Here is a 24,869-nt window from a genome sequence, read left to right as displayed (position 1 = left end):
AGTTGTCCCGATGATGTACCAGCCTGGGAGCGTGTGTGGATGTGCTGGAGCGATTTGCCATGGCTAATGCAGCTCTCCTCCAAACTTCCCCACCTGCGGCAGGTTTCTGACCTTTATCATATAATCCTGTCAAGGATGGAGACAGGGAACCAGGCAGGCTTGTCGCTAGGGGTTCATGCACCAGGGCCTTCTCCCTGCATGATGCCTCAGCCTTCCTTCCAAGTCATGGCCAGCCCACGGGAAAGACAGCGCTGAGTGAGCCAGCAGCGAGGGACAGGCACGCTGGCCGGGCGCTGCCAGCAAAGGGGCGCAGCTGCCGGAGGAGCTGATCCCTGACGTCACACGCCAGGATCACGCAACGCTTGCGGGTTTTGCACTGCTCTGCACACTGCCGGGCCTGCCCCTCCGGCCCCCAGCGACCCCGGGCTGCTGGGGCGCCGCTGCTCCCGCAGGCGCTGGGGCTGCGGCGATCTTGGCGTCACCTGCCTCTCTGCCTCTCTGACTCACCGATGAGGTTAGGTGACGTCAGAGGACAGTGCCCCGGCAGCAAGGGCGCGCGGTGCATGACGGGCCGCGGGCGTCGTCGTCTCCGTGGCAACCGGGCGCCTCCGTCGGCCGAGCCCCCGCCACGTGACGGGGGGCGATCACGTGATGTTTGGCTGCCGCGGAGCTGCTTCCGGGTCAATGCGGACGCGGCCGCCGGCCTGGGTGAGCGGGGCCGGGGGGCGCGGGGCCGTGGTGCCGGAGCGGGCAGGCCGCTGTCAGCAGGGGCGACCCGCAGGGTCCGGCCCGGCGGGCCGTGTGAGGGGACCCAGCGGCGGTTTAACGCGTCTCTTCGAGGCGGCCGGGCCGGCGGAGGGGCAGCGCTGTGGGGTCGGGCTGGGGACCCCGACCTGCCGGGGTGCAGCTGAAGGCGTGGCCCCCGCCGTGGGCCCCACAGCACAAAGGACCGGCAGACGGGCTCCCCGCCGGCTGCGGTGGCGGCTCTTCCAGCGGCCCCGGCGGGGGTCAATGCCAGAGCCCCGGCCGGCAGCATGTCAAGTGATGTGCCGGGCATCTCCTGCAGCTCCCATCTCCTGGCCACAGTCCCTGCCGTTAGCATTGGCTGCTTCCAGGAGCGTGGTGCTGTGGCAGGCGAGCAAATAGTTATGCTTGCTTTGATGAAGTCCCTGGCAGCATTTTGTGTGTTGGGGTCGCTTGCCTTGGCAGCTCAGAGGGTCGGCCTGTCTACCCTGATAGCATTCGTTTATCTGTCTCTCAAGATCACTTCAGAAATAATTTCCCTGAATCATGTCTTAGGAGAAGGACATACCAGCTTCTTTTAGGCAGAAGTTTGTTCTGTTGCATCCATCCCTTACGCTTTGTTTTTCATGTAAACAAACATGTCAACATGTGTTCGGCATGTGGCTGGTTAGGATGTACTCTGAAGGCGTGCGTTCAAGTGACACTGGAATGCATTAGAATGTTATTAATGATGTAGTTCTCCTGAAGGTTCTCTTAGGCTCCTCGTACACTTACAGCGTGGGGCTAGAAATATTTCTCATCTCATTTCTAGTGTTCTCCTTTCATGTCACTCATCAGCTGCAGCAGCCCCCTGGGCTTCCCTTGGATCTCAAGTCAGGGTTGTGCTCTTCTTTGCAGACACTTGCCATGTTGTGTGTCACTCAGGCCACAGTCTTCCAGCAGAGCATTTAAATATAGACAACAAAGGCTATTCGTTGACATCTTTCAAAGACTGATCATGTCTTTTGCAATCTACGCCATCATTAGTAACCCCAAAGTTATTTTAGGATCTGAATTGTGCCATCAGTAGGAAAACACTCAGAAATGCGCACCTTGCAAATCATCCTGTCCTGCCCTTGTACAGACAGCATTCACTTGAAATGTGTCATGCTTTCTTTGCATGTTCTGTTAATCCTTGCTCTCAAGCAATTGTAGTGATTCAGAGAAGCCAAGTGCCTGACAGATGATTATACTGAATGTGAAATTTGACAAGAAGGGAAGTGGAAAAGGTGAATGCCCACTCGCTGACATTTTTTGTCATCTGGTAATGGCATTAGCATGCACAAGTAAAGCTTGAGAAATAAAATGTTTGTGATTCAAAGTTGTTGAATGTAAATGTCATTAGTGTTTTTTCCCCAGTTCTAGATTGTTCTCATATTGTAGCTGAAAACATGATTTTTTTGCCTGTAGTGCGATGTTAAGGTGACTTTCTCATGTGGAATTTAAAGCTGATGTTTGCTCAGCAGATAAATGGGAATGGGGTTGATAGAAAAGCAACATGAAGGACAGAAAGCTTTATGCATGGGAGAGTTCCAGAATTTCCAGACCAGGAGGTTTGAATGTGCTTTTAGAAAGAAGTATCTGTCTTTCCTACAGTACTGAGCTCCCAAACCACTCTGGAATGAGGCTTTTCAGCCTAAAGCCTTGGCTGACAATGCACGTTGTTCCTATAGCATGTGGACTGGTTTTGCATAAAGTTAAATGACTTGTTCTTAACATAAACTTCAATTTGAGGATTTCTTTTTTGATGCTAGATAGACTGGTGACATGAAGTTAAGTCTGAGCTATGAATCTACCAAGTTGTTGAGGTCTAAAAAAGGTGTGGGCTTTTTTTTTAAAGTAAGATCAATCCTTTAAGTCCCTATTTGTGACATGTAAACTTTGTGTATAATATAACAATTATAACAGGCTTCAGTCAACTTACTTCTTGTTATACTGAAGTCCTTTGTGATAGAGGTGTTTTAGATAGTCCGCTCACGAAGAACTAAAGTAGAGCTTGTTAAACAGATGACTCTCAGCAAAGGGAACCTGAACCTTAGTTACATCACTTTTGTTCAGGATTTTATATCTATATTGCCTGTAATAAATGTAAAGGAAAGTTTATGGCAGTGGGCAGAAACTTTAATTAGGCATTGGTTAGCACTGCTGCTTTCAACATACACATGGACCCACCATTAGCTCAAAAGTATGGATTTCCACTCCTGGAGGTGCAGGTTTATGTGTTGGACGTACATATTTGTGTGATGCATATCTGTGTGAGCTAGGTTTTGCTAGTATACTAGAAATGTAATTATGCAGCACTCACTGAAAACACTGCTCCATGACTAATTGTACACTGTAAAAATCTGCAATTGATTCCTGCAAGTTTGTGCCCTGTGTTGTTAGAATGGGCAGATGTGGATCTTTCCTCCATATCCACGATGGGCAGCTGACCCCGCTTTGTACTACAAGACCTCTGGGAAACCTGGGAACAGTGTGGTTCTCTTTCTTCATGCATGTGTCAAGCTCGACTCCTTTATTACCCAGGAAAGCATAAAATGCCACGTTCAGAGTATGTGCGGGAAAGTAGGACAGATAAGCTTAGTTCCACCTAGGGTATGGCAGAATGCCGACCATCGCGGTATCTTTCTGCCAAATATACTTCCAGCTGACACTCGGTATCTTTCTAGGCAGGTCAGCAGCCTGCGATGTGGTGAGTCCTTTTTCCTGTACTGTTCTGTGACGTGCGTAGATATGGAGGGCATGTTTATCTTCCAGATACATTAAGCAGCTGCAAAATTGAATTGGCAAAACTTCATTTTTGGTCTGGCCAAATGATGTGCTTGAGAGTGTTTTGTGACACAGCAGTTGTGTTCTAATTAGAAGCCTAGGTTTGCAAGCAGGATGGAAGAACTATAGTTCTTTGCAGATGTCAGAGGAGAAATGGTCATGCTCCTTTTGAGGCCAAAGCTTGTTTTGAATGAGCCACTGGTGTCAGTGAAGGTGAGAGCCCTGAGATACCCTCAGTAAGCTTTACTATCAAACTTGAGTATTTCCATGACATGCAGTGGGCCAACTGATGGAAGTCTGGCTAGCAGAGAGTATTGAGCTCCAAGCTGTTTACAGCATTGGCCTGATGTTACAAAACCAAACCATAACCTGCTTTGTGTAGCGCTTTTTTCGTAAACAGTTAGGGAGCTGCGGATCCTTTTTCCTTTTTTTTTCCCATCCAAAAAGCTGATCTTGACTGCAAGTCTCAAGTTAGACAAAAGGAAGTTACAGGATTAAAATAACTGTTTGAGCAGTCTCTTCTTACTCATGTACAGCTCTTTGCTCTTTCCCCTCCTTGCTGCCCTGGAAATGTGTTTGAGAATATCTGTGAATATCTCACTGTCCTCATGTGAGGTACAGAAGTCACCTTTTACAGCTTGGGGCGTGTTGGGAACTGTCCTGTAAGAGCATGTGGGGCAAGGAGGTCCCGTACTTGGCCTGTAATGGCTTGATGGAAAGCATGGTTGTGTAGCTTGGGCCCTCTGGTTTTGTTTTCTTTTCAGGTAATGTTTTCCTGTAATCTTGAATTTCAAATATGACCTGTTAGACTAATCTGTAGTTCAGAAGTAAAACCCATGACCCATCTGGTCACTCTCTGTCCCATGTTCTCAAGGGCCACTGCTGGAGGCGATTATTAGTTGGTGACTCTTCATATGCTCTGTTTATATTTTTTTCTGCATTAACCAGAAGTCCAAGAAGGGAGCATGGACCAGCCCAGCGGAAGGAGTTTCATGCAAGTTCTTTGTGAGAAATACAGCCCTGAGAAACTTCCCATATCGTCGTGGACCCTGGTATTGGGGGTGCACGTGCCAGCAACTCCACAGGGCTCACCTATGAAAGGTAGGCTTCTGGTCTTTCTGAGCATCTGTGGGGTACTGGGTGGGATCAGTTTCTTCATTGTTCTGACTTACGTTGAAAGAAGAATCAACCTAAATCTACCAGAAAAAGAAACATCGCAATGTATTGTAATATGTTTCTTACTGAAGGGCTGAGAGACTGGAATCTAACAAAGACAGCAAAGTTGATGTAGTGATTGAACCAGTTGCTTTAGAAAACAAGTAAGTTCCTACAGCATAACAGATCAAGATCCTGTCCATGAAAGATGGAAACAAAGCACTGTGCAGTGCTCAGTTTTGAGGGTTCAGCAGTCCCTGGAGCTTACTTTCTTCAGACTAGTGATACTAACTATTTTATTATTGACTGCAACAACAAGTATTTTGGCAGAAATGGCTTAACAAATATGTAACGCTTGATCTATATTTGAGGTTGGTTCACATGGTAGTGGTGTCATGCAGTGCCATCAGCTTGCATTGACACCTGCAGGTACAGGAGTCCAGTGTCCACAGGAGTGGACCATGTTTCAAGCCAAGCAACGAGTCTCTGAATCTCCAGGTAGGCTTCTTTTTGTGACAAGTGATTCGAATCTGTGGTTTACTTTGGCTCTCTTCTCAAGGCATCAAATGCTCTCTGACTGTGCTTATGCTGACCTAGTGGAGAAATACCTTATCTGCTTTGCTTCTGACCTTACTGCTTTGAGGGAGTTTCAGACAGATGTGTGTCTGAAGCGCTGTGCTGCTTATGTATGTCCTTGAGCCTCCTAGACGGCAGAATCTGTGTCACTATTTCCTGCTCTTTGAACTGGATCCATTTGACGCCCTTTAGTCTTCCCTTATGCTCTAATATTAGCATTTTGTTCTTGGTTTGTACAGATGAACCTGAGATTAACATTAACATCCTGCCAGAACTGCCCCTTCTTTCTGTAACCTCTTGCCTGTCTTGATCTAGAAGAGTACTTTAAATTTCCGTCAGGTCAATTTGTATCATAACCAGCCCCAAAGGGGAAAATAGCCATGGAAGTCAGCTAGACGAAGATCACAGTAACTGAGTTTGACAGAGGAGAAAAATGGGCCTGAGTTCAGCTGAGGATAAAATCTACCACGTGTCGCTGAAAATTAACACGAACAGAAAATCAGCCTGGTGCAACATCCAGTTAATGCCCTCTCTTCTGTGGGCAAGCACCCGCTTACCTGAGCTGTTTGGATGCTGAAAAAGAAGGCACATTTGTAAGTCCTAAAACGTGACTGAGAGATGACTTACAAGTATGTAATGACTAATTCCCAAAGCACACCATCTTCTAAAGGAGTTGAACACTAATGAACCAGGAAACTTGAAAACTCAGATCACTCCAGATAATTATCTGCTGTGAGAATCCATTTCTAGTTGTGTAGCTGTCAAGTATTAAGGAGAGAGAAGAAGGGCCACCTTTTTAGGAGAAGGCTTGTTACATTTTAACAGATTTCGATACTCCACAGGCATGGGAGAGCCATATTGTGTGTGAAAGAGTGTAAGCCTGATAGCTTGCCTTGCCTAAATGTGGACTTCTTGTGTTGAAATGGTTTCCTGTTACAAATCCACAGCTTTTAACTATATCATGTTTTGGCTTTAGCAAATCAGGCTGACTGAGATCCGAGTCCCTATCTGTGAAATAGCTGCAAGAACATTCACCTGCATGAGAAAGAACTAGGGCAAAACCGAAGCAGAAACGTACAAGGCAGAGTAGACACCTAAGTTCTTCCAGGATGTAAGAATGCTAAACGTTCTACATTGCTGAAAAGGGAAACCTTAGAAATGAAATGTTTAAATACATCCTTGCTGTTACTAACCCCAAGGGGCTAAGTACAAGAGGATAAGGGAGTCTGTCTGTGCAATTAACGGCCCACCTAGTCCTGTATCCTATCTGCAGCAGCAGATGCCTGGGGAAGAGCGTAAGTTCTGGCAAGGACTGATATGAGACATACTATAAACTACAAAGGACTGGCCCATCCTCTCTGTGATGTGGACAGAAATGCCTGTAGTAACTGAAGAGCACTGATACTGAGTGGTACTTCATGTTTAGACACAAGAAGACTTCTTGACTGATGTTGGTCACTTGTCATAAAATCCATGTTTATCCTTAGATCCTTAAATATGTGTAAATTGTGGAATTACTGGTAGATCTTTTCTTTTGCTGAATGTCATGTTTGTTTATGCCTATTGTTACCTGCTGTAACTAAGCGATTTGATGCTGACCAGAGGGCATCTTTTCTTTTTCCCCATTTCAGATCGCCTCAACCTTCCGAGCGTGCTAGTACTGAACAGTTGTGGCATAACCTGTGCAGGGGATGAGAATGAAATTGCTGCCTTCTGTGCTCATGTCTCTGAGCTAGATCTTTCTGACAATAAACTGGAAGACTGGCATGAGGTAAAATGGCTACATGTGCATCTCTCTTAATAACTTTGATGGCTATTACTATGACTGCAAACACATTGCAGGTTTTAAGAGTACTTTGTTCGTTTAAAGGAGAGAGATTTCCATTGTGTCTTCTTTCTCATCTTTGAAACATGCTTATTTTCTTTGACAACAAGCGAGCAATAGATGTGATGAATTTAATCCATTTGACCACTTCGTTTACCTCATGACTTAAGATCTTGGCTTGTCACTTGCAGCTGACAAATATGTGTGTGTGTGTATCTATATATATATTTTAAAAATCATGAAAAGCACCAGAACTGGCATTTCTAATGTCAAGAGGTTAGTGAGCAGTGCAGTTTTTAACAGAGTAGGAACTGAGAAGGTCTGAGTAATGGCAGCTGATTCCCAGCTTTGCCACCGGTTCTATGATGCTGGATAAGGTGTTTATTCTTTCTTTGCTTTTGTTTCCCTATCTGCAAAAGAGGTTTAATAACATTTACCTCAAAAGATATTTCTGAAGCCTCTTTAATTAATGCTAAATGCTATTGTATAATCCTCTGAAGTGCTTGGATGAAATACGCTAGACAAATGCATTGTAATACAAGTAAAACAACTGCAATCTGTTCAAGTGTCATTAAGAGTTCCTCACTGGCTTATGCTTTGCTTTTATGTTAGTGTTTATTGTTGGAAATACATGGAAAAGAACAGGATGTGCAACAAGGTATCATGTGTTTCAGTTGCATGAAACTGTCTTTAAACAGGTAGTGAACACAGGGTTTGCAGAAATGTCCCAGCTCTGGCACAGGGGGTTGCAAAATCAGAAGTGGGATAGGCTTCCCTGCCCCTGTTCCTGTTATTTCCTTGTTAGCCTAGAATATTAGCTCAGTGGGTGGGAGAGAGATCTTAGGCTTGTCTGTTGAGATCAGAGCCAGGCAAGATGGTTTTATACTGAGGGCATATCTCCTAAGAACTGGAATGGTATCTCCAGACTTGTTTTATTCTGAGCCCGAAAAGCCCCCTCCCACAGTAATGGGGTGCTGCCTCTCTGCTCCCTGCTCTGCCTCTTACTCTCAGTGGGGCTGACCTCATGTCTGGTAAGCAGCAGGGAGAGCTGCATGTACCCTTGTCACTTGCAAGCTGCATGCCTCACACTCTGCTATTTGTTCGGTCTGTTTAGGCTGCCCTGGACAGCGTAATTTACCGGCTTCTGCATGAGCTGCAGTAAAGCAGGAAATGAAAGGCATTCTGTGTACTTTGGCCCCTTCCTCCAAGGTGGGATTAAGTTTTCATAGCCCATCCACAACAGATAAATATCTACCCAACTCTTAAAAACTGCCAGTGATGAGAATTCCAGATCCCTGGGTAGCCTGTTCCCATGCTTAGCTAATAACCTCATAGTCTAAACTATGTAACTTAAGTCTCCCATGCTGCAATTTAAGCCAATTGCTCCCTGCCCTGTTCTCAGCAGGCATGGAGGAGCATTCATCGCTGTTCCTTATAATGATAGCCTTTTATACCCACAAAGAAGAGCTTTCATGTCTCCTTTTCCTATTGTATTATAATACTGAAAAAAAATCAGTTCTTCCAGTCATTTATTATAGGCCATTTTTTCTAAATCCTGTGTTGTTTTTGTTCCTGTGATGTCATTCCAGTTGGTCTCCTTCATTCCTAAGGCATAGTGCCTGAAACATGACATCACCTAAGGTGAGGTGTGAAGTGGGGCAGACTAATTGCCTCCAGCATCACGTATGCAACACTTAAGGTCAACCTCTGCCTGAGACAATTGTCCTTTGTTAGGAACTGGGCCTTGATATTGACCTGTATGTCATGGTCTGTCTCATCTCCTCCCATCCCCATCACTTTTTGGAGTGGAGCTTTCTAGCCAGGTGTTCTCTGATTCATAATTATTTTCTGGATGAATGTCTTTTCCCCCAAATGTTAGTACTTTAACTATTCTTGAACTGAACTTCCATCTTACGGGTTTCAGGTGGTTTTGCTTTGGCCTCTAGCCTTGTACCAATATGTGATGGCAGCCTTTCCCACCTTAGTATCACCCGCTGATTAAGAAAACACGTAGTGTTCAATTATTCTGGTAATGAGTAGTATTCTGCTAGAACACTCCCTTGGTATGTCTGCTAGCTTTGTATTGAACTCTTAACTTACAGTGCTATCCCAGGCACTGTAAGTCCCCAGTTTGCCAGTGCGACTGGTGTGCTGATGGCGTCGGAAGCTGTCATTCCCTTATACTACTTCCTGCTGAATCGGTTACTCAGTCAAAGAGGAAAATTAAACTGACATGACGTATTCTTTACGGACTGATGCTGCCTGGCTGTTCTGCTCACTCTTAGAGAACTACAAATGGATCGTCTCAATACCCTGTTCCCATACCTTTCTAGTATCTAGGTCAGCACCTGTCCTGATCACACAATCCGTCCCGCGCTCCGGAGCTGTACAGTCATTGCCTTTGGCTTTTCTTTCTCTTTCTTGATCTTTCTTTCTTGCCTTTTTGCTACTTTGCCCTCGGGTGCATATCTGTACACACAGAAAGAGAAGGTAGCCCCAAACAGCTACCTGAACGTTTGGATTGATTGTAAGAAATCTGTTGAATAAGTAATTCATTGTATGTGTACAGTGAGCTTCTATCTGTCTTTTACACTGGGCAAAATAATAAGATCTGTGGCTAGTGGGGGGCAGTGGAAAGCTAAGCACATGACCGGAGTGTTGTCCATAAACTCAAGAGACATACCTGTTGCCTCCCTGCTAAAAGAGGGGTGTGGCGTGCTGGCTCCTGTAATGTGCTGCTGCTTCTTAAGCTTGGTGTTGAGGTGGATTTTATGACCTCTCCCAAGAGACTGGCCTTCTCTTATCAAGCTGCTTGGAGAGTGTAATTAAATGAACTGTTGAGGTGAATGAGCAATTAACCAATCAATCTAGATCAGTGAATAGCTGGAGTATGAATTACAGGTAGTTATCCAGAAGCCTTAAGGCTTTTTCCCCCATGTCATTTTTTGGCTTGTGGTGATTCTGAAAGGCCCCCTTTTAGGAGACGGGATATTATTGCATGAGGTCCGATTACTGCCTGATATGCATTTCTTTCTTTCTCTTTTTTTTTTTCCCTCCCCACTTAGGTCAGTAAAATTGTGTCCAACGTTCCCCACTTGGAGTTTCTAAACTTGAGTTCCAACCCTCTCAGTTTGTCCGTTTTAGAGAGAAGGTGTGCTGGGTCTTTCGCTGGTGTTCGCAAACTTGTGCTTAACAACAGCAAAGCTTCCTGGGAAACAGTCCACACAATCCTGCAGGAATTACCAGAGTAAGCATGGGGAGCTGGGCATAGAAAGGGGTGCTCGCTGCACGCAGGTCAAGGCTGGCTTATCAAATCACTTGGTGTGGGATGAGAGGGGTACGAGGATGCAAACATGATCAGTAGAGAAGAAGGGAATTTTTTTCTTTGGGAGATGGGGAACTGGCCAGGTGAATGCTTTACATTGTCTTAAAAGCTGAACTTGAGTGGCACAGCAAAGCCTGGGGCTTCTTGTTCAAATCTAAATTTGCTTTATCCGCGAGAGGTGGATAATCACCCTGACAATTTAGGAGGTGACATGCTTTCCTCTGAGTCACTGCAGAATGAATGGTGTGGTGCATACCTATACTAATAGCTTTTGAATGGGATGCAGGTCTGAGGGTCTGGCCACTTGTCAAGTAATATTTCGTCGTGCTTTTCTGTGCAAAAATGTTGATTTCTGTGGCTTGGCCACAGTCCACCTTGGCAGTGGCATTCTGGTTCTGCAAATGTCCTCAGTGTCTTCATTTTGGTAAGATTCCTCTTTGTACGGCTTTGTAAGCGGGGATGATGACAGCAACATATCCTGCATGGCCAATGCATGCTTCCCTGGGATTAGGAGAGCTAGTTCAGTTGTCTGAAAACTTAGCGGGACCTGTTCTTTCTTTAATGGGGATCTTTGGCAGAGGCAGAGATGTGGGGAAAAAACGTCATCTGTGTTGTATAAAACCACCTTTTTAAATTAAGTGGTGAGCACTGAGAGCAAGTACCATCACCATTGGAGTTGGGTTGGTGGCTTATTGGGCACAAATGTGGAACACCACCCCAAGCAATCTGTTACACAATTAATACTGGGAGGCTAGGGGTACACTTAGAAATATTTTTCATCTGTGGAGGAAGTTTATGGATGGGAGCAGAGATGTAGTTGAAACGTTCCACTTGGAGTGCTCAAAGGTCTTCTCTGCGCCAAGGTTTCAAACCACATAAGAGCTGTTACAGAAAGTTGTGTTAAAATTGCATATGCATGTCCCTGTACCCAAGAGGGTAGCCGTTTTTCAGTGTATGTTGAGATGATGATATGATCTTTCTTCCTCTGTGCAGCTTGGAGGAGCTCTTCCTGTGCCTTAATGACTATGAAACAGTGTCTTGTTCTCCGGTTTGCTGTCAGTCTCTCAAATTACTCCACATAACTGACAATAATCTTCAAGACTGGACTGAAATTCGAAAATTGGGAATTATGTTTCCATCATTGGACACACTTATTCTGGCTAACAACAACCTCACGACCATTGAAGAGTCGGAAGATTCCCTAGCAAGGCTGTTCCCCAACCTGCGTTCCATCAATTTGCACAAGTCAGGTGAGAGTCTGGAAGCGGTATGCTTTTTGTTCTCAGCGTAAGTGACAGTGGTTGATCGGAGTCTCTCCTTTTGAGTAAGTGAAAAACACACTGGCTTTGTGCTCTTCAAACGTTGGCCTTGCGGCGGTTGCTTCTTTGGCCTGTGTTAGCAGTAGGTTGCCTGTAGTCAGCATTGCTTCCTGCAAAGTGTGAGAAGGGGGCAGGTGAAGGCAGGAGTGCTGAGCAAGAGCCTAAACCTTTGGGATAGTTCTGTTGCTGTAGCAGAGATGAAAATGTCCAGTGCCCTTTGTCCCGGTCTATCCTGGCTTCCCGGCAGAATCGAAAAGCTGTTGATAAATGTAGTCCCAACAGCTCTACAGTGTTGAAATCAAGTTTCTTAATGGTGCTAATGCAGGGCCACGCAGGCAGATGCACTGAAGTGCACTGACCTGAAGAACTTAGTGTTAGGAGAGGAAAACAAGGCAAGGAATCAGCTTGCCTGTCTCTGTGGGCTTTAGCTGCTGCTTATGGTAGTTAGTCGTTATCTAAAAGGTGAGTCAGAGTAGCATGGGCTGGCAGTTACTCAAAATGAGCTGGCAAACATTTTTTATGTTAGTAGTTTGCCTCTGTTTCCTGTCCCTGCCTGAGGTGCTCCTGGGTGGAGAAGGATAAATAAGTATCTGGCAATGAAGGGGATGAAAGAATCCCATCTGCCTTTTATTCCCTGTTTTATCTTGGGTAAAATGAACATATGTGTAGGTATGTGGCCTGTAAAAGCTGAGCATTCACCAGCAAAAGCTGTCTCTGTCATCTGTGCTCATTTATTAGAAGCTCATCACAAGTTATGCTTGAGGCTGCTTTTATACTTCAGCCCCAGAGAATTTTCAGCCAACGCTGCAGAAAAAGAATAAGCATTTGGCGTGTTGGTGAGGGCACCTCGTGCTCAGAGAGAGGAAGCTGGTGAGGACTGTGACATGTTTGTGAGGTGACACGTATGCCAGAAGTTCTTCTGCAAGAGTACTTAATGCATCATCATCTTTCATTCTTCACAGCTTTATATGCTGTGCAAGTGATAGTTAAGTTATAGCTAAGGTAGAAGGTACTTTATTAACATGCTCGGCAATGTAAGCATCAAGGAATCCCTATGACAAAAGCTTAAAGCTAACTAGAGGAAGAAAAGCCGGTTAAGCTGGATTTGAAAGCACTGTCTCACTGAGGAGCAAGCGCTCCTGTGGTAAGTAGTTTTGCAATTTTGATGCCAGGTATTTAAGTACTCTGGATTCTGGATTGCAGTTTGATATTTTGGGAGCTGAAAGTCAAATAGAAATCCCAAAGAGTATGTTAAATATTTTTTTTTTTTTTTTGAGAAAGCTGCTGTACTCCAAAATTCTGTCACATGGAGACTCCAAACTGGCGCCTCTTTGCAGGCTCTTTCAGCTTAATGGAGATCAGGGATGAGCTAAAGATAATGGGTTTTAATGAAGTTATAACACAGCGGGGTCACAAGGGGATGAACAGATTTTCCTGCAGAGACAGATGCCACGGCTGACAGCAGTTTCACCTTCAGAGGTGGTTGACTCTCTGCACTAGCTTTCTGCCAGCTCTGACCCTTTCAGAGCGGTGTGCTTCAGAAAGGTACCGGCCACTCTTTGGTGACGTTGCACCCCAGAGATCAGGTGGAAGAGTTCTGTCACAAACTTCTTCTCAATTTGTCTGTAAACATGGCTGATATGATACCCGGAGGATGGCTTTAGGCATAGGTGACCTTGGCAGAGGCGTTTTGGGCACTGTGGAGAAAGGAAAATCTCTCTGCCCACCTTGCATAGTGTTGTAACACTTACAGTTTTGTTTCTGCTCTGAAAAGAGCCCCTTTCTCTGAGTTGTGGTTGGCATGTGGTTTGGGCTTGAACTTGGCATTTCCTGACAGGCTTAGCTCAAATAAGACCACTGATGTTGTTTGAACTGATATTTTTTTCTGGTTTTTTTTACATTTTCCATACTGTGTGGGTGAAGCTGTTGAACGCTGTTCGGAGAGACCAGTTTTCTAACTCACATTGCCAGTGTAAGCTTCTGGAACAGTCATCAGAAAAGCATTGTGGTAAACATTCCTGCAGTCACAGCAAAAGGGAGCGAAGATGAGTAGTGTTGATCTTGCCACATAATCAGAGCTGTACTGTTAGTTGATCATCAGCTTTTTTATTTTACCCTCTGTGCTTGCCTTGTTATCCCAAATATCAGGTCTTGAGGGGGCTGAAACTGAGTTAAGGCCTTGTTCATTAAATGGCTGGATGACTTCTGGGACTGTTTTACCATTGGGTCATGAGTGGAAATGGGACCCAAGGTGGTCATGTGTGGAAGGTAAAGCCATTTGATGGCTGTTTAGTGATGCCTAGAATGACAGAAGTCCTGGCAACTTTAATACTGCTTAAGGCAGCATCCCTTTATAGATGCAGCCATCATAACTGATGCTAGTCAGTCCTCAGCGGTGAGGCCAAAGACTGAATAGTCCATAAAAAGCTAAGCTTCCTAATCAGCCATGGAGTTCATCCTTCTAGACTTACAAAACAGCATGAGAGAATTTAAACTACTCTGTCTCGTAAGCAAATGATGGAGATTTTTTTCAGCACATCAGGAGCAAAAAGCCAGCTCCTCAAAGAAACAGCAGCTGATGCTCGCCTGTCACGTACGTTCTTTGGCTGTGTCTGATTAATTTGGATATATGATGTATTAACTGTGTTTGTTTAAGCAAGTCTTTTCTTCTGAGCAGGTCTGCATTGCTGGGAAGACATTGACAAGTTAAATTCTTTTCCCAAGCTCGAGGAAGTGAAATTGCTAGGAATCCCTTTGCTGCAGTCCTACACCACTGAGGAACGCAGAAAGCTGCTAATAGCCAGGTCTGTTGCTTGTTTATTCCGCTCAGCAGAAGTGTTACATGGCAATAAGTGGCTGGGAGTGGGCAATGGGAGAAAGAGGATCTTAGGAGATGGGATTTCGTATGAATTCGCTGCTCAGAATGACTTGAGCTTTCTTTTTTTGTTGTGTGGGTAAGTGGGAGTAGTGGAAATGTTAAGTCTAACTTCCCTAATTCTCGGAGAATTTTTTGAGTCTCATACATACCTGTGCACACAGTGGATGTATGTCATGAAATGAAAATGCTTAGTTTTCAATGTGCTTGGAGAAACTGCATAGAACTTGCCCTCTCTCTCAAGGGGACCAAGGCGTAAGCTACCTGGCACGATTCTCCCGGTGTTAATGATGTGGCATGTAGCATTGGTAGATGCTGCGATGTAGATGGTGACTGTCTTGTTGGTCACCCTGTCTTGGTTTCTCTTCTTGCTGACCATATTTCTTGGTGTCTGCATGCAGGTTGCCGTCTATCATCAAGCTCAACGGAAGCATTGTTGCCGATGGGGAGCGGGAGGACTCAGAGCGATTCTTCATCCGATATTACATGGAGTTCCCAGAGGAGGAAGTCCCATTCAGGTATGAATTCTTTGTCGTGGGATGGAGAGCCGGGGCAGAAGGGTGGCAAGGCAAAAGGAAAGGTGACTGAACAGGTGATGTTACATGGGAAATCTGGGCTAGCTGTTCCATGAAAAACCAGCCCTCGCCTTCCTCCTCTCTTGCTTTCTCAATCTGTTTTAGTTAATGTTGTTACGTTAGAGTGTTGTCTGATGACTTGTAGAATCACTCGTGAGTCAAATTTGGTCTTAAAATGCCCACGTCAAGTGCCATTAAACAACATGACTGTTCAGTTCATGATCTTCATTGCTTTCTGGCCTCCCCGACGGCTAGCTTCGTAATCCACCTGTGTTTGGGAGTCCCCAAGCCAGTACAGATCGTGCTCTCTAGTGCCAGGCTGGGGCATCTAATTCTTTTGACCATCTGGTGTGTGGAGTGTGACTGGCAATGAGAAGCTGTCCCCTCACTTTCAAGCCCGCAAATCACAAGTCTGATGGGTTTTCTTTGCCAAAAAAGTATGCCCAATGATCCGTTAATCTTGGTAAACTAATGAACTTTGACAGATGCTGTTCAGTTGGTATCTTCTCTGTGCCAGCATCTACTTACTGCTTCTTAATGGACTGAGGAAGGATCATGGAGCATCAAGCCATGCAGACATTTACGTGCCTTTTGCCCTAGAACCCTCATGCGATTTTCAGACAACAAAGCTTCATAGCCCTTTCTTTACAGAGAGAGGGCAGGGCCAGAGTGTGTGTCTGGGGGGTCAGACAGAAGCAGGGACAAACCGAGGTAGAGAAGGTCAAAGGTATGGCCCAGTATGGATAACAAAAGGGCGGACAGAATCTGGTCAGTGTTTATATTGGCTCGTCAGTGTTTTCCCCAGCTTAACTCTTAGGTAAAATGTCTGTTGTTTTTCGAAAGCGCTGTGTGTGTGACCTGCCAGTACAGAAAGGTCAGGGGAAGGCTGGGATGGGGAATGAGGGCATGGTGTTTTATATGAATACTAATAGGTCCAGCAATTACAGTATTTGTTCAAGGCATACTGGGGTCAGTTCAGAGGCGAAGGGTACTAATGTAGTCAGAGAGACCAGACAGCTGGTGATCCCTCTTGTGCTTTTTTCTGAGGACAAGTCCTGGCTTGTAATTTTAGAAGCCATTGAAGCAGAAAAATTGAAAGAGGTATTGGAAAAGATAGCACCAGAGGCGGAGAATGGAGGGGAAGAGGAGACAGACGGGGACTGTGAGCTCATGGTGCTGCTCCCAAAACGGATTTTTTCCGTAACATTTTATTTCTAAGAAAACTGTTTCATGTCTCTGTGTTCATGGCTCTAGAAGGGGAGAACAGCAGGGCAGCTGAGCACAAGAGCTGCAGTGTAGTCCTGCCTTTTGGCGAACAGGCTTGGGCTGACCTGGAAAACCAGCCGGGAGAAGGCAAGGCAGGCCCTCATGCTGAAAGTGGTGTATTTGGGTGCAGACTGAGACGGGAACTGAGGTGCGAGTAGCCCTTTGATCCTGGTGAAAATGATGTGGCCCCCTGAGCTCAGGAGGAAGGGTTTGCGCATGAGAGGGAAGGTGAATAAATAGCTGGCAGGCTTGGAATCTTTTCCTGCTGGATTTGTGTCTCTGGGTATTATGGTGACAGGTGCCTTGCATGTCCAAGACCCATATATTGTTGAGAAGGACACAGTGGGATATAGCCTTAGAGGTGCACAATGCTACTGTTTGGACATGGACTTTGGGAACAGGCTGAGTGCGCCCATATAGTTACACAGTACCACACACAACGGGTTGGTTTCCAGATGGGAGCATCCATCCAAAAAAGCTGGGCTGATCTTGACCAACATACTAGCTTTATGTTGTTTTGGTAAGATACAGGAGAATTACCCTCCCCCTCTGATTTCTTAAAATTTAAAGAACGTTACTGCTGGGTTCATGGTCAATGGGCTCTTTGTCTGAATCCCTTCATCTGTGCAATGTTTCCAAGAGACTTGTGCAGCTGCCAAAGAGGGTTGTTCTGTTTTGGAGGAGTTGTGTGCCACTACAGACTATTTTCTAACAAGGCTGCAGGCAGCTGAGAGTGTCCGTGCTGCCGAGGGCTGGGTTTCAGTTCCTGGACCTGTACGCAGCAGCCGTTTCGGAGGGGAAGCCTGGTGTTCTTTGCAGAGGGATTTTGTTTGTGTCTGTTGCTAAAGCTTCCTCTTCTTTGCTCCCAAATCTGGTGCGGTCTCTCCAAAGGTGGCTTGTAATTAGAATCTAATCAGAACACACACATGTTGTTGCTGGGGGTACAGCATCTGCATTGCAGTGCTGCCTGAAGCGGAGGAAGAAGATGCACTTGGGTACAGAAAACTTACGAGTGTGTCTAAGCAGTCCCCCTCAAGACAGCTGCGGTGTAGCATGCGGTCAGTGAACAGCACGCTGTCTCACAGCAGCCCCCCCTGCTTGTATTGCGTGTCTTCACGGGCTGCAGCTCGAAGGGATTGGAAAGGGAGGGAAACGGAAAGAATAATTTTTCTCTCTGGATATCATGCATTAGAAAGGAGTGCTGAGCATACAATCCAATATTGGCTGTCTTCTAGAGTGACGTCTTTGTGTCTGTGGGTTTTTAATGAGTTCTCTGTTTGTCTGGTCTGCTGTTTATCTGCAGAGTATCAGAGACACTGTTAGCCAGGCTCAGTTCTTCAGCATCCTCTGCTCTGGCAGCCAGTGTCTGCCAGGCTGCAAGGGGTGATTATAAAAGCCTCCAGGGTGCCTATTATTGGGGTACAAAAGAACCATATGAGCAGCGTGCCTTCATCCTCATTGATTTGAGGAAAGCCAGTCATTCAGACTGCAAACTTTCTTTGCAGGCTGCAGCTAGCGTACAAGGAGCAGGCTGTAAAGCTTGTTCTGCCTTTCCTCAACATGAGAAAATTTAAATCAACATTGCCTGACCCTCCGCATATTTACAGCAGGCATTTGATAATTTTAGCCTACTCATGCTACTTCTTTCTCTCAGCTTGCTTGAAATTTGTTCCCCTCTGTACATTCTTCCACTATCAGTCCTGTTCACTGCAATTTCCTTTAGTGCATGAATCGTGGCAGTACTTCTAGTAGGCACCTGAGAAATTGTTTCTGATATGCAGTGCGCGGAGATGGTGAGAGTTGAAGGGACATCCCAAAGTGGGCCAAGGGCCAGGGGCAACAAGGGGTGGATTTGCTCTTTCCCCTTGTCTCATTGCCTGTTGCTGCTGACCACATCCTTCCGGAGGTGGTGGAAGCTGTGCTGCAAAGAAATCCTCCACGTTGGCTAGCACTTGCTCTTACTATGGGCAGTAGCCCAGTGGGTAAAATACGGGGAGCGCACTGTCTGCTGTCAGCGCTAATGGCTTTTCCAAATAAACAGGCTTGATCCTATCACCCGGGTGACTGTGAGAGCAGGGCACTGGCCTGCCTTTGGACACTCTGCCCTGGGGGAGGCTCGTTTTGTCCGTGAGACTGGGGAAATCCTAGTGCGTTGTGGCCCTTACCTCGTTTCCCGGCAGACAGAGGGACTGCTGTTCTCCAGGAACACTCCTGCCTTCAGCAGACCTCCCTGGGGTCACCCGGCCTGCCAGGTCCCATCGTCTCTCAACACGGGCTGTGACACAGCACCGATCGCATTCAGCTCAGACTCGGATTGGGAACAAAAAGAGCTTTCTGTACGGCGCACAGTGGAGGGCCTCTGAAACGTTACCTTTTCTCGGCAGCTCTCAGTCTTTGTCATTTCAATCACATTGTGGTTTGTGTTGCCGTTTCGCCTCTTTCCCAGCCAGGCAGGGGAGATGCAGCTTTGCCTGATAGGAGCGATACCTGCTGAAAGTGGTGGGAGGGTGAGAGGGGCTTTCCATTGCAGGGAATGGCTCCCCGGGATGGACCTTGTGAAGGACAGTCAGAGAACTTGGCTCCAAGGAGAAAGTGGCAGTGGAACGTGTGGCTCTGCTAGTAAAATTCCAGTGTTGTTTTAGAGTAGGTGTGAAGGATCCATTGGCAAGAAGAAGTCCATTGGTTGTCAGCTTCTAAACTGTGCGGCACCTCACCTTGATTTGGTGATCTTGGTGATACCGTGCTCAGTGGAGTGTAACGTTTGGGACCTCGCTGACCTCTTGGAAAACAGCAGGAATGTTTGAAAATCGGTCAGGCCTGGAGGCCACAGATATGAGGAATCTGGACTGAGGGCTGTATCCTTTGTGTAAGCACTAGTTTGGCTCTGGCACTCTTTAGTAAAGTGTTTTCACTGGAGCAGGAGGCGTAGAGTCTTGTGAGTGTAGCGTCTTTCCTCCAAATCCCACTGCAGCCAGGGCTGGGGTTTCTGAGATTATTAGAAGCTCAGTAGAGAACTTCACTGCTCAGGTTTTCTTAGGAAGCTGTTTTGAGACCAGTCAGTTCAAATGTCTCAGATCAGTGATAACTTCACCTTCTTCAGCTAAGATACTCCTTCCTAGCTGGATGCTCACTTGGGTTCATGTTGGTGCTTCAGTGCGGCTTGGGAACTGTGAGACAAGGTGACTGGAGTGGATGGGCTTTCTGGGTTCTGTTTTCCTCTTTTCAGCATCTTGACTGAGAAAAACTGTGTGCTCTGTGAAGTGTCATGCTGGCAGGAGGGGAAACAGGACTCATACCATCTGGATTTATTTCTTATGGATGCCTCTTCAGGTCATCAGACTTGAATAGGGGTGAATGTTGTCTCGTGTGAGGAACATTCAGCTCCCCAAAGTGTGTGAGAGATTTGGTGGCAAACGGAGAAGAAAGGTGGGGTTTTCCTTTAGTTGCTACTGGGTGGGAGACTTGTGTGGAGAGAGGCATGCGCTCATGGGCTTTGAATGCTAGCTCGGCAGTGTTCTTTACTTGTGGGAGCCTCATCCATCCTCCCAACCTTGAGCAAAGCACCGGTTAAACTGTGAGATGTTTCAGAAGAGCCATATGCCAGCTCGTCACTGACATGGAGGATGAGGAGAGCTCATCGCTGTCTGGGTTTTGGTTTTAGCTCTCATCAAAGAGTTCTGGGCTTTAGGTGAATCACACCTTGGAACCTGCACTTACCCTCTTGTCATCCAGTCACTGTAGTCTCTGTGCAGGTGTTGGTTTATATTTGCAAGCACTCGTAGTGTCCTTGGATACAGTGGCAGCTGAAGTGGGGTAGTATCGTAACATGAAACAGAAACTGACTTGTGAAACGTGCATTGGCTGTAAGAACAACTGTACCATAATTCTGGACTTGTTTAATTTCTCAGGTATCATGAGCTGGTCACTAAGTACGGGAAGCTGGAGCCCTTGGCGGTTGTGGATCTTCGGCCACAGAGCAGTGTGAAGGTCGAAGTCCACTTCCAGGACAAGGTGGAAGAGATGTCGATTCGTCTTGATCAGACTGTGGCAGAATTGAAGAAGCACTTAAAAACTGTAGTGCAGTTGTCAACAAGCAACATGCTGCTCTTCTACTTGGACCAGGAAGCTCCTTTTGGTCCTGAGGAGATGAAATACAGCTCACGAGCACTGCATTCTTATGGCATTCGGGATGGAGATAAAATTTATGTGGAACCCAGAATGAAATAGCCTCTTTTGACCTTGTGAGTGCACGTACGTGCACACACATGCCCCCACACACCCACACACATGCATTAAGGAGTTTTTGCAAGGTTTTTATTTTGGTTGGTTGGTTGAGGTTTGGTTGTGTTTCTGTAGCAGGTAATTTCTTAGCCCAGAGGAAGTGCCCTGATCCAAGAACCATGCCCACCATCCACTGCAGGTGACCTTGAGGTGACAGTTGACTTCAGTGCGTGTGTTTCAGTGTGTGCAATACCTTGATGTTTTCTTTGATGCTCCGGTATACTCGTGATTGAGCATGAATGGTCAGTTGTTCAAGCTAAAGAACGCTAGGGTCCATAAGGGAGAAGATAGCTCAGCGCAGAATTTGACCTGTTGTTTTCTTTTTCTAAATTTTTGGGGGTTTGGCTCCACTACACTGGAGTGCCCTTTGGCCTAGCTGTATCTGACTGTGGCTCGAGCTTGCTGAAGTATTTTTTTGTAGCTGGGTGCTGTCTCAAACTTTTGTTGTGCTCGAGTTCACTGAAGAGACCTAAAACAGTGTTCGGCTTGATTCAGAGCTCAGGTACTTAGTGCATCCACTTAACTCCACTGGTTTGTTTTGTGTGAGTGCACAAAATGGGGGAAAGAAAGAGACCTTATTAGAAAGAAACTATTTGTTTTCAAAATGCATGCTCTATATCCACGCTGTCCTATTCTGATTTTGGGGGGGAATATTTTGATGTCTGTACCCATCTCACACAGTGTCTGCAACCTGTGGCACTGGCAGTCTGGAGGCAATGGGACCCTTGCTGTGTGCGTTGCAAAGTGAATTTTGGAAGACGGTGGACGTGTGTTGCATTGGAAGGGCTTTTAGAGTAACAGGTCAAAAAGTGGCTGAAGAGTCGATTCCCCTGTTGGCCGTGAGTCATCTGCACAATGCTGAAGAGATCCTCCAGTATGCACTTCACCTTGTACCAGTTTGTACTGAAAGTGGAATGGCTAAAATTGCTCTCCTGGCAGAGAGTAAGAGTAAAATTGAAGTTTGTGTTTGTTGCTGTTGCACCAGAAATGAAACCTAGCACTTTCCCCAGGCCCCCCCAGCTGTGGGGTCCCTGCTTAGGGTCCGAACTAGGAGAATGTGTTGGCTCGGATCAGTTTCTAGAGGATGAGTAACAAAGCAACTAGACTCACGTTACTGTAAAGCAGGTTTTCACTATCTGTATTGGCTTCCCCCAACACACACCTCATAGGTATCGCGTGCTGCTGCTTAAATTAGGCCCTGTTTCCTACTGCAGAGCGGATTCCCTTTGTTGTGCAATGAAATCCTCTTCCTTTATGTCTCTTGTTCCACTTTCCTGTGTCCTCCCTTATTCCTCTGTCCCCCGACAAGTTGAAGACTTTTCAGATTACCTAGTTATAAGCAGCTGCATAAAAGCTTTCGAAGCTGTGCAGTGAGGGCTCTAGTTACACATGAACTTCTGACCTTCATTTTAAAATGCTCCCTTATCCCCATGTGCACTTTCTTTCCCATGATGCTTTTGTCCATATCACTGAGCTCCTTTTATATTCTTGGAGTTGTGTATTTCTCTTCATATTTTACCTAGATTGTGGGGCAAGGTAGGATGGGGAGGGGATGAAGTATTATTTCATAGTCTTCAGGTTCAGGATGTGGGGACCATTTGGAGGGGAGTAGTTCCGCATCCAGAGTAATGATTAAAAACGGGAAGTTTTAAGACAAGTTGGTAATTTGTGCCTCATCCCCCTGCCAAAAATGTCAATCTCCTGACCCCGCTGAGATGAGCACTAGGAAATGGAGCAAGATTCTCCATAGGTAGCATAGAGGCCATGGCACGTAGCTGTGGAGCCGTGGTACCCATAAAACAAAAGAGCAGGGGGGGGCCAGCAGTGTAACATAAGATGACGCTTTTATAAGCTAGAGCTTTACTGAAGATGTATTTTCCATTTGGGCAGTGAAAGGCATTTGCTGCCTTATAGCGGAACTCTTAAGCCAACAATTCTGTATGATATATACATACATACGCATAGGAAAAGTTGTGTTTAATAAGATATTTTGTTATAAAACAAAGTTTTATGAAGATAAGGTTGTTTAATATTAGAAGCCTATTTCTTCCCTTGACCTCGTAGGTTATCCCTCGTTTGCTGCAGTGTCAGAGGTAAGTGACTGATGGGGATGCAAAAGTATCTCTGACCTAATTCTATAGAGCAGTAATTGCCTATGTGGGTATATTTATGGCATTGTAACTTATATTAATGAGATGCTGTAACTATTGACCAACTTCCTCAGCACAATTAAATGTCTCTGTTTCAGAGAAGGAAATACAAAGACCATTAAAGAATTGAATGGGATGTTAAAGAAGACCCAAGTATGTGGTTTTAAATTTGTTGGCCCACAAAAGGTTAGTCTGTCCATGGGGGGAGCGGTATTGTCATTGCACCAGCTCAGAACTGTCAGTAAATCGTGCTTTTATTCATGACGGATGTGGTGGGTACCGAAAGATGGAAAAAGAGAACACCTACTGGCATACAAGGTCAACAAGCGCCATGTAGCTGCTGGTGATTTGGTGCTAACACCCAGGCTGGCTCCCCTGGTCTGCTGGGGACAGCAAAAGTCACAATATGAACATCACCACCTTGCCACTTTGTGGAGGGAAGGTTGTTTCTGGACAACATTCTCAAGCCATTCACCTTCTGCGCAGCTGGCAGAGCACTCGTGGGGTGGAAACCAAAAATCTTGGTTGGCTTCCCAAGGAGGAAGAGTCACATCCAAAACCTGGGGACAGTTTATGCATCCAGATGATTGACTCTGGAAAGCAGGGCCAAATGGCACGCAACTGATATGGCAAATATCCCAAGTGGGTTTGTGTTCCTTTGAAATACCTTTTGGGAAAGGGTCTTATGTGTGTGCCATATTACTGATTAACAGGGGACCGTGTCTTGGTGAGAGAGGGGAGGGCTCTGAGCACGAGAGAAGGTTTGGGGCCCATGGTGGGTGCCGAGAATCCGAGAGGGTCCTGAGATGGCAGGAGCTTTGATTTAAATCAGTATGATGTCACAAGGGGCTGTGTCCCGGTGTTGTTGGCATAGACCCATTCTAGCAAAAGGTCCCTGGGTCTGTCGCATTCCTTTTGAGAAAACAAAACAGATTTGCAAGCTTCTCTAGCTTTTGCGTCCTTCTCTCCAAGGACTGCTTTTGTCAAGAACTGTTTTGTTGTTCATGCTAGTTCATGCATAAAAGTCTGCTGCAGGCAGTCTGCACAGTAGGCAAAGCACCTGGTTCGGAAGGAATTAGGTGACAGCTATATACCAAAGTGTCGCACGGCTCCATGTACTGGGATTAGATGCTGTGCCATGTTGTTTCTGGATACATTCCTATTGAATATCCGTGTTTTGACCAGATGTTTCAGGCTGATAACTGAACTGGTGGTACTAATAATAGGTATAGAATGGTGACTGTCCTCTGCTCCCTTGGTGGGATTTGCGTGCATCCTGGTGGCAGATGATAGTGTGGCCCACGGTGGCTTGGAGCAGCTCAGAGGAACTGTGCTAATGGTGCTTGTTGCTTTTGGGGAGAGGCTCTCGCTTTGCCCTCGCCTTGTTCGGGTCTATAATCTGAAGAAGGTGACATGGCAGCTCTGCCTCCGTCGGTTACAGTTTTTGCTTTTAAATGAGATTCTGTAGGTTCTGTTCATGTGCGGATTTGAAAATGCAAACAAGGTGCTGAAAGCAGCCCAGAGGCTAAAATATGTATTCCTGGCAGCTGTGCCTCCCTCATCTGAATGTGGCACTTTTGTAGGTGGTAGAGAGACACCTTCCCCAGGGCAACATTAGAGGGGCTTTAGCCATCTCGAGCCTTTGCCTCTGTATTGCTTTTCTGCAGTTACTGGAAACTTCAAATACAATTTAAACATGAAGGTCTGTTGTTGCTCCCTGTTAATGATGCATTCATATGTAATTTTAAAGAAAAAGCAAGAACTGTAAGTCTGTCTTGTTTTTATTCTGGTTTCTCTCACGGGGAATATACTTCCCACTCCCACAGTTTGCCTTTGGTTTGCTCGCAGACTTAGCAGTGGAATTCAGGCCAAATAGGTAATTGGTTTGGATCAGTTCAATAAACTTATGTAAGTTTTTACACAAAAAAGAGTATCCTGAGTTTTGCACTTCTGTATTCCCTGAAGCAAAA

At 45.9% G+C, this 24,869-nt stretch overlaps 1 protein-coding gene across 4 annotated transcripts; it reads left to right on the top strand.

Annotated features, from left to right (window-relative positions):
* Positions 1-608: 608 nt before the first annotated feature.
* Positions 609-24,832, top strand: TBCEL (tubulin folding cofactor E like). 4 transcript variants are annotated; one of them, XM_037409661.1, is made up of 8 exons: positions 609-708; positions 4,501-4,653; positions 6,915-7,054; positions 10,174-10,355; positions 11,427-11,683; positions 14,430-14,556; positions 15,029-15,145; positions 20,377-24,832. In XM_037409661.1, exons 2-8 carry the CDS (start codon positions 4,518-4,520, stop codon positions 20,693-20,695), a joined length of 1,278 nt encoding a protein of 425 aa, XP_037265558.1. In that variant the 5' UTR covers positions 609-708; positions 4,501-4,517; the 3' UTR covers positions 20,696-24,832. The 4 variants fall into 4 exon arrangements, with proteins under 4 accessions (XP_037265558.1, XP_037265559.1, XP_037265560.1 ...); XM_037409662.1 differs by having other exon boundaries at positions 665-708; positions 4,504-4,653; XM_037409663.1 differs by lacking the exon at positions 609-708 and adding an exon at positions 3,745-3,765.
* The last annotated feature ends 37 nt before the right edge of the window (positions 24,833-24,869 follow it).

Source organism: Falco rusticolus, chromosome 16 (assembly GCF_015220075.1).
Source record: "Falco rusticolus isolate bFalRus1 chromosome 16, bFalRus1.pri, whole genome shotgun sequence".
Taxonomy (NCBI): domain Eukaryota; kingdom Metazoa; phylum Chordata; class Aves; order Falconiformes; family Falconidae; genus Falco; species Falco rusticolus.
This window is presented reverse-complemented; position numbering and strand designations above follow the sequence as displayed.

What these genes read in the sequence shown, in the direction of transcription:
- TBCEL (XM_037409661.1), top strand. Translation starts at nt 4,518, where the DNA reads ATGGACCAGCCCAGCGGAAGGAGTTTCATGCAAGTTCTTTGTGAGAAA. An exon ending in ATCCTGCAGGAATTACCAGA is followed by an intron (nt 10,356 to 11,426) that starts GTAAGCATGGGG and finishes TCCTCTGTGCAG; the next exon opens with CTTGGAGGAGCTCTTCCTGT. An exon ending in GAGGAGGAAGTCCCATTCAG is followed by an intron (nt 15,146 to 20,376) that starts GTATGAATTCTT and finishes TTAATTTCTCAG; the next exon opens with GTATCATGAGCTGGTCACTA.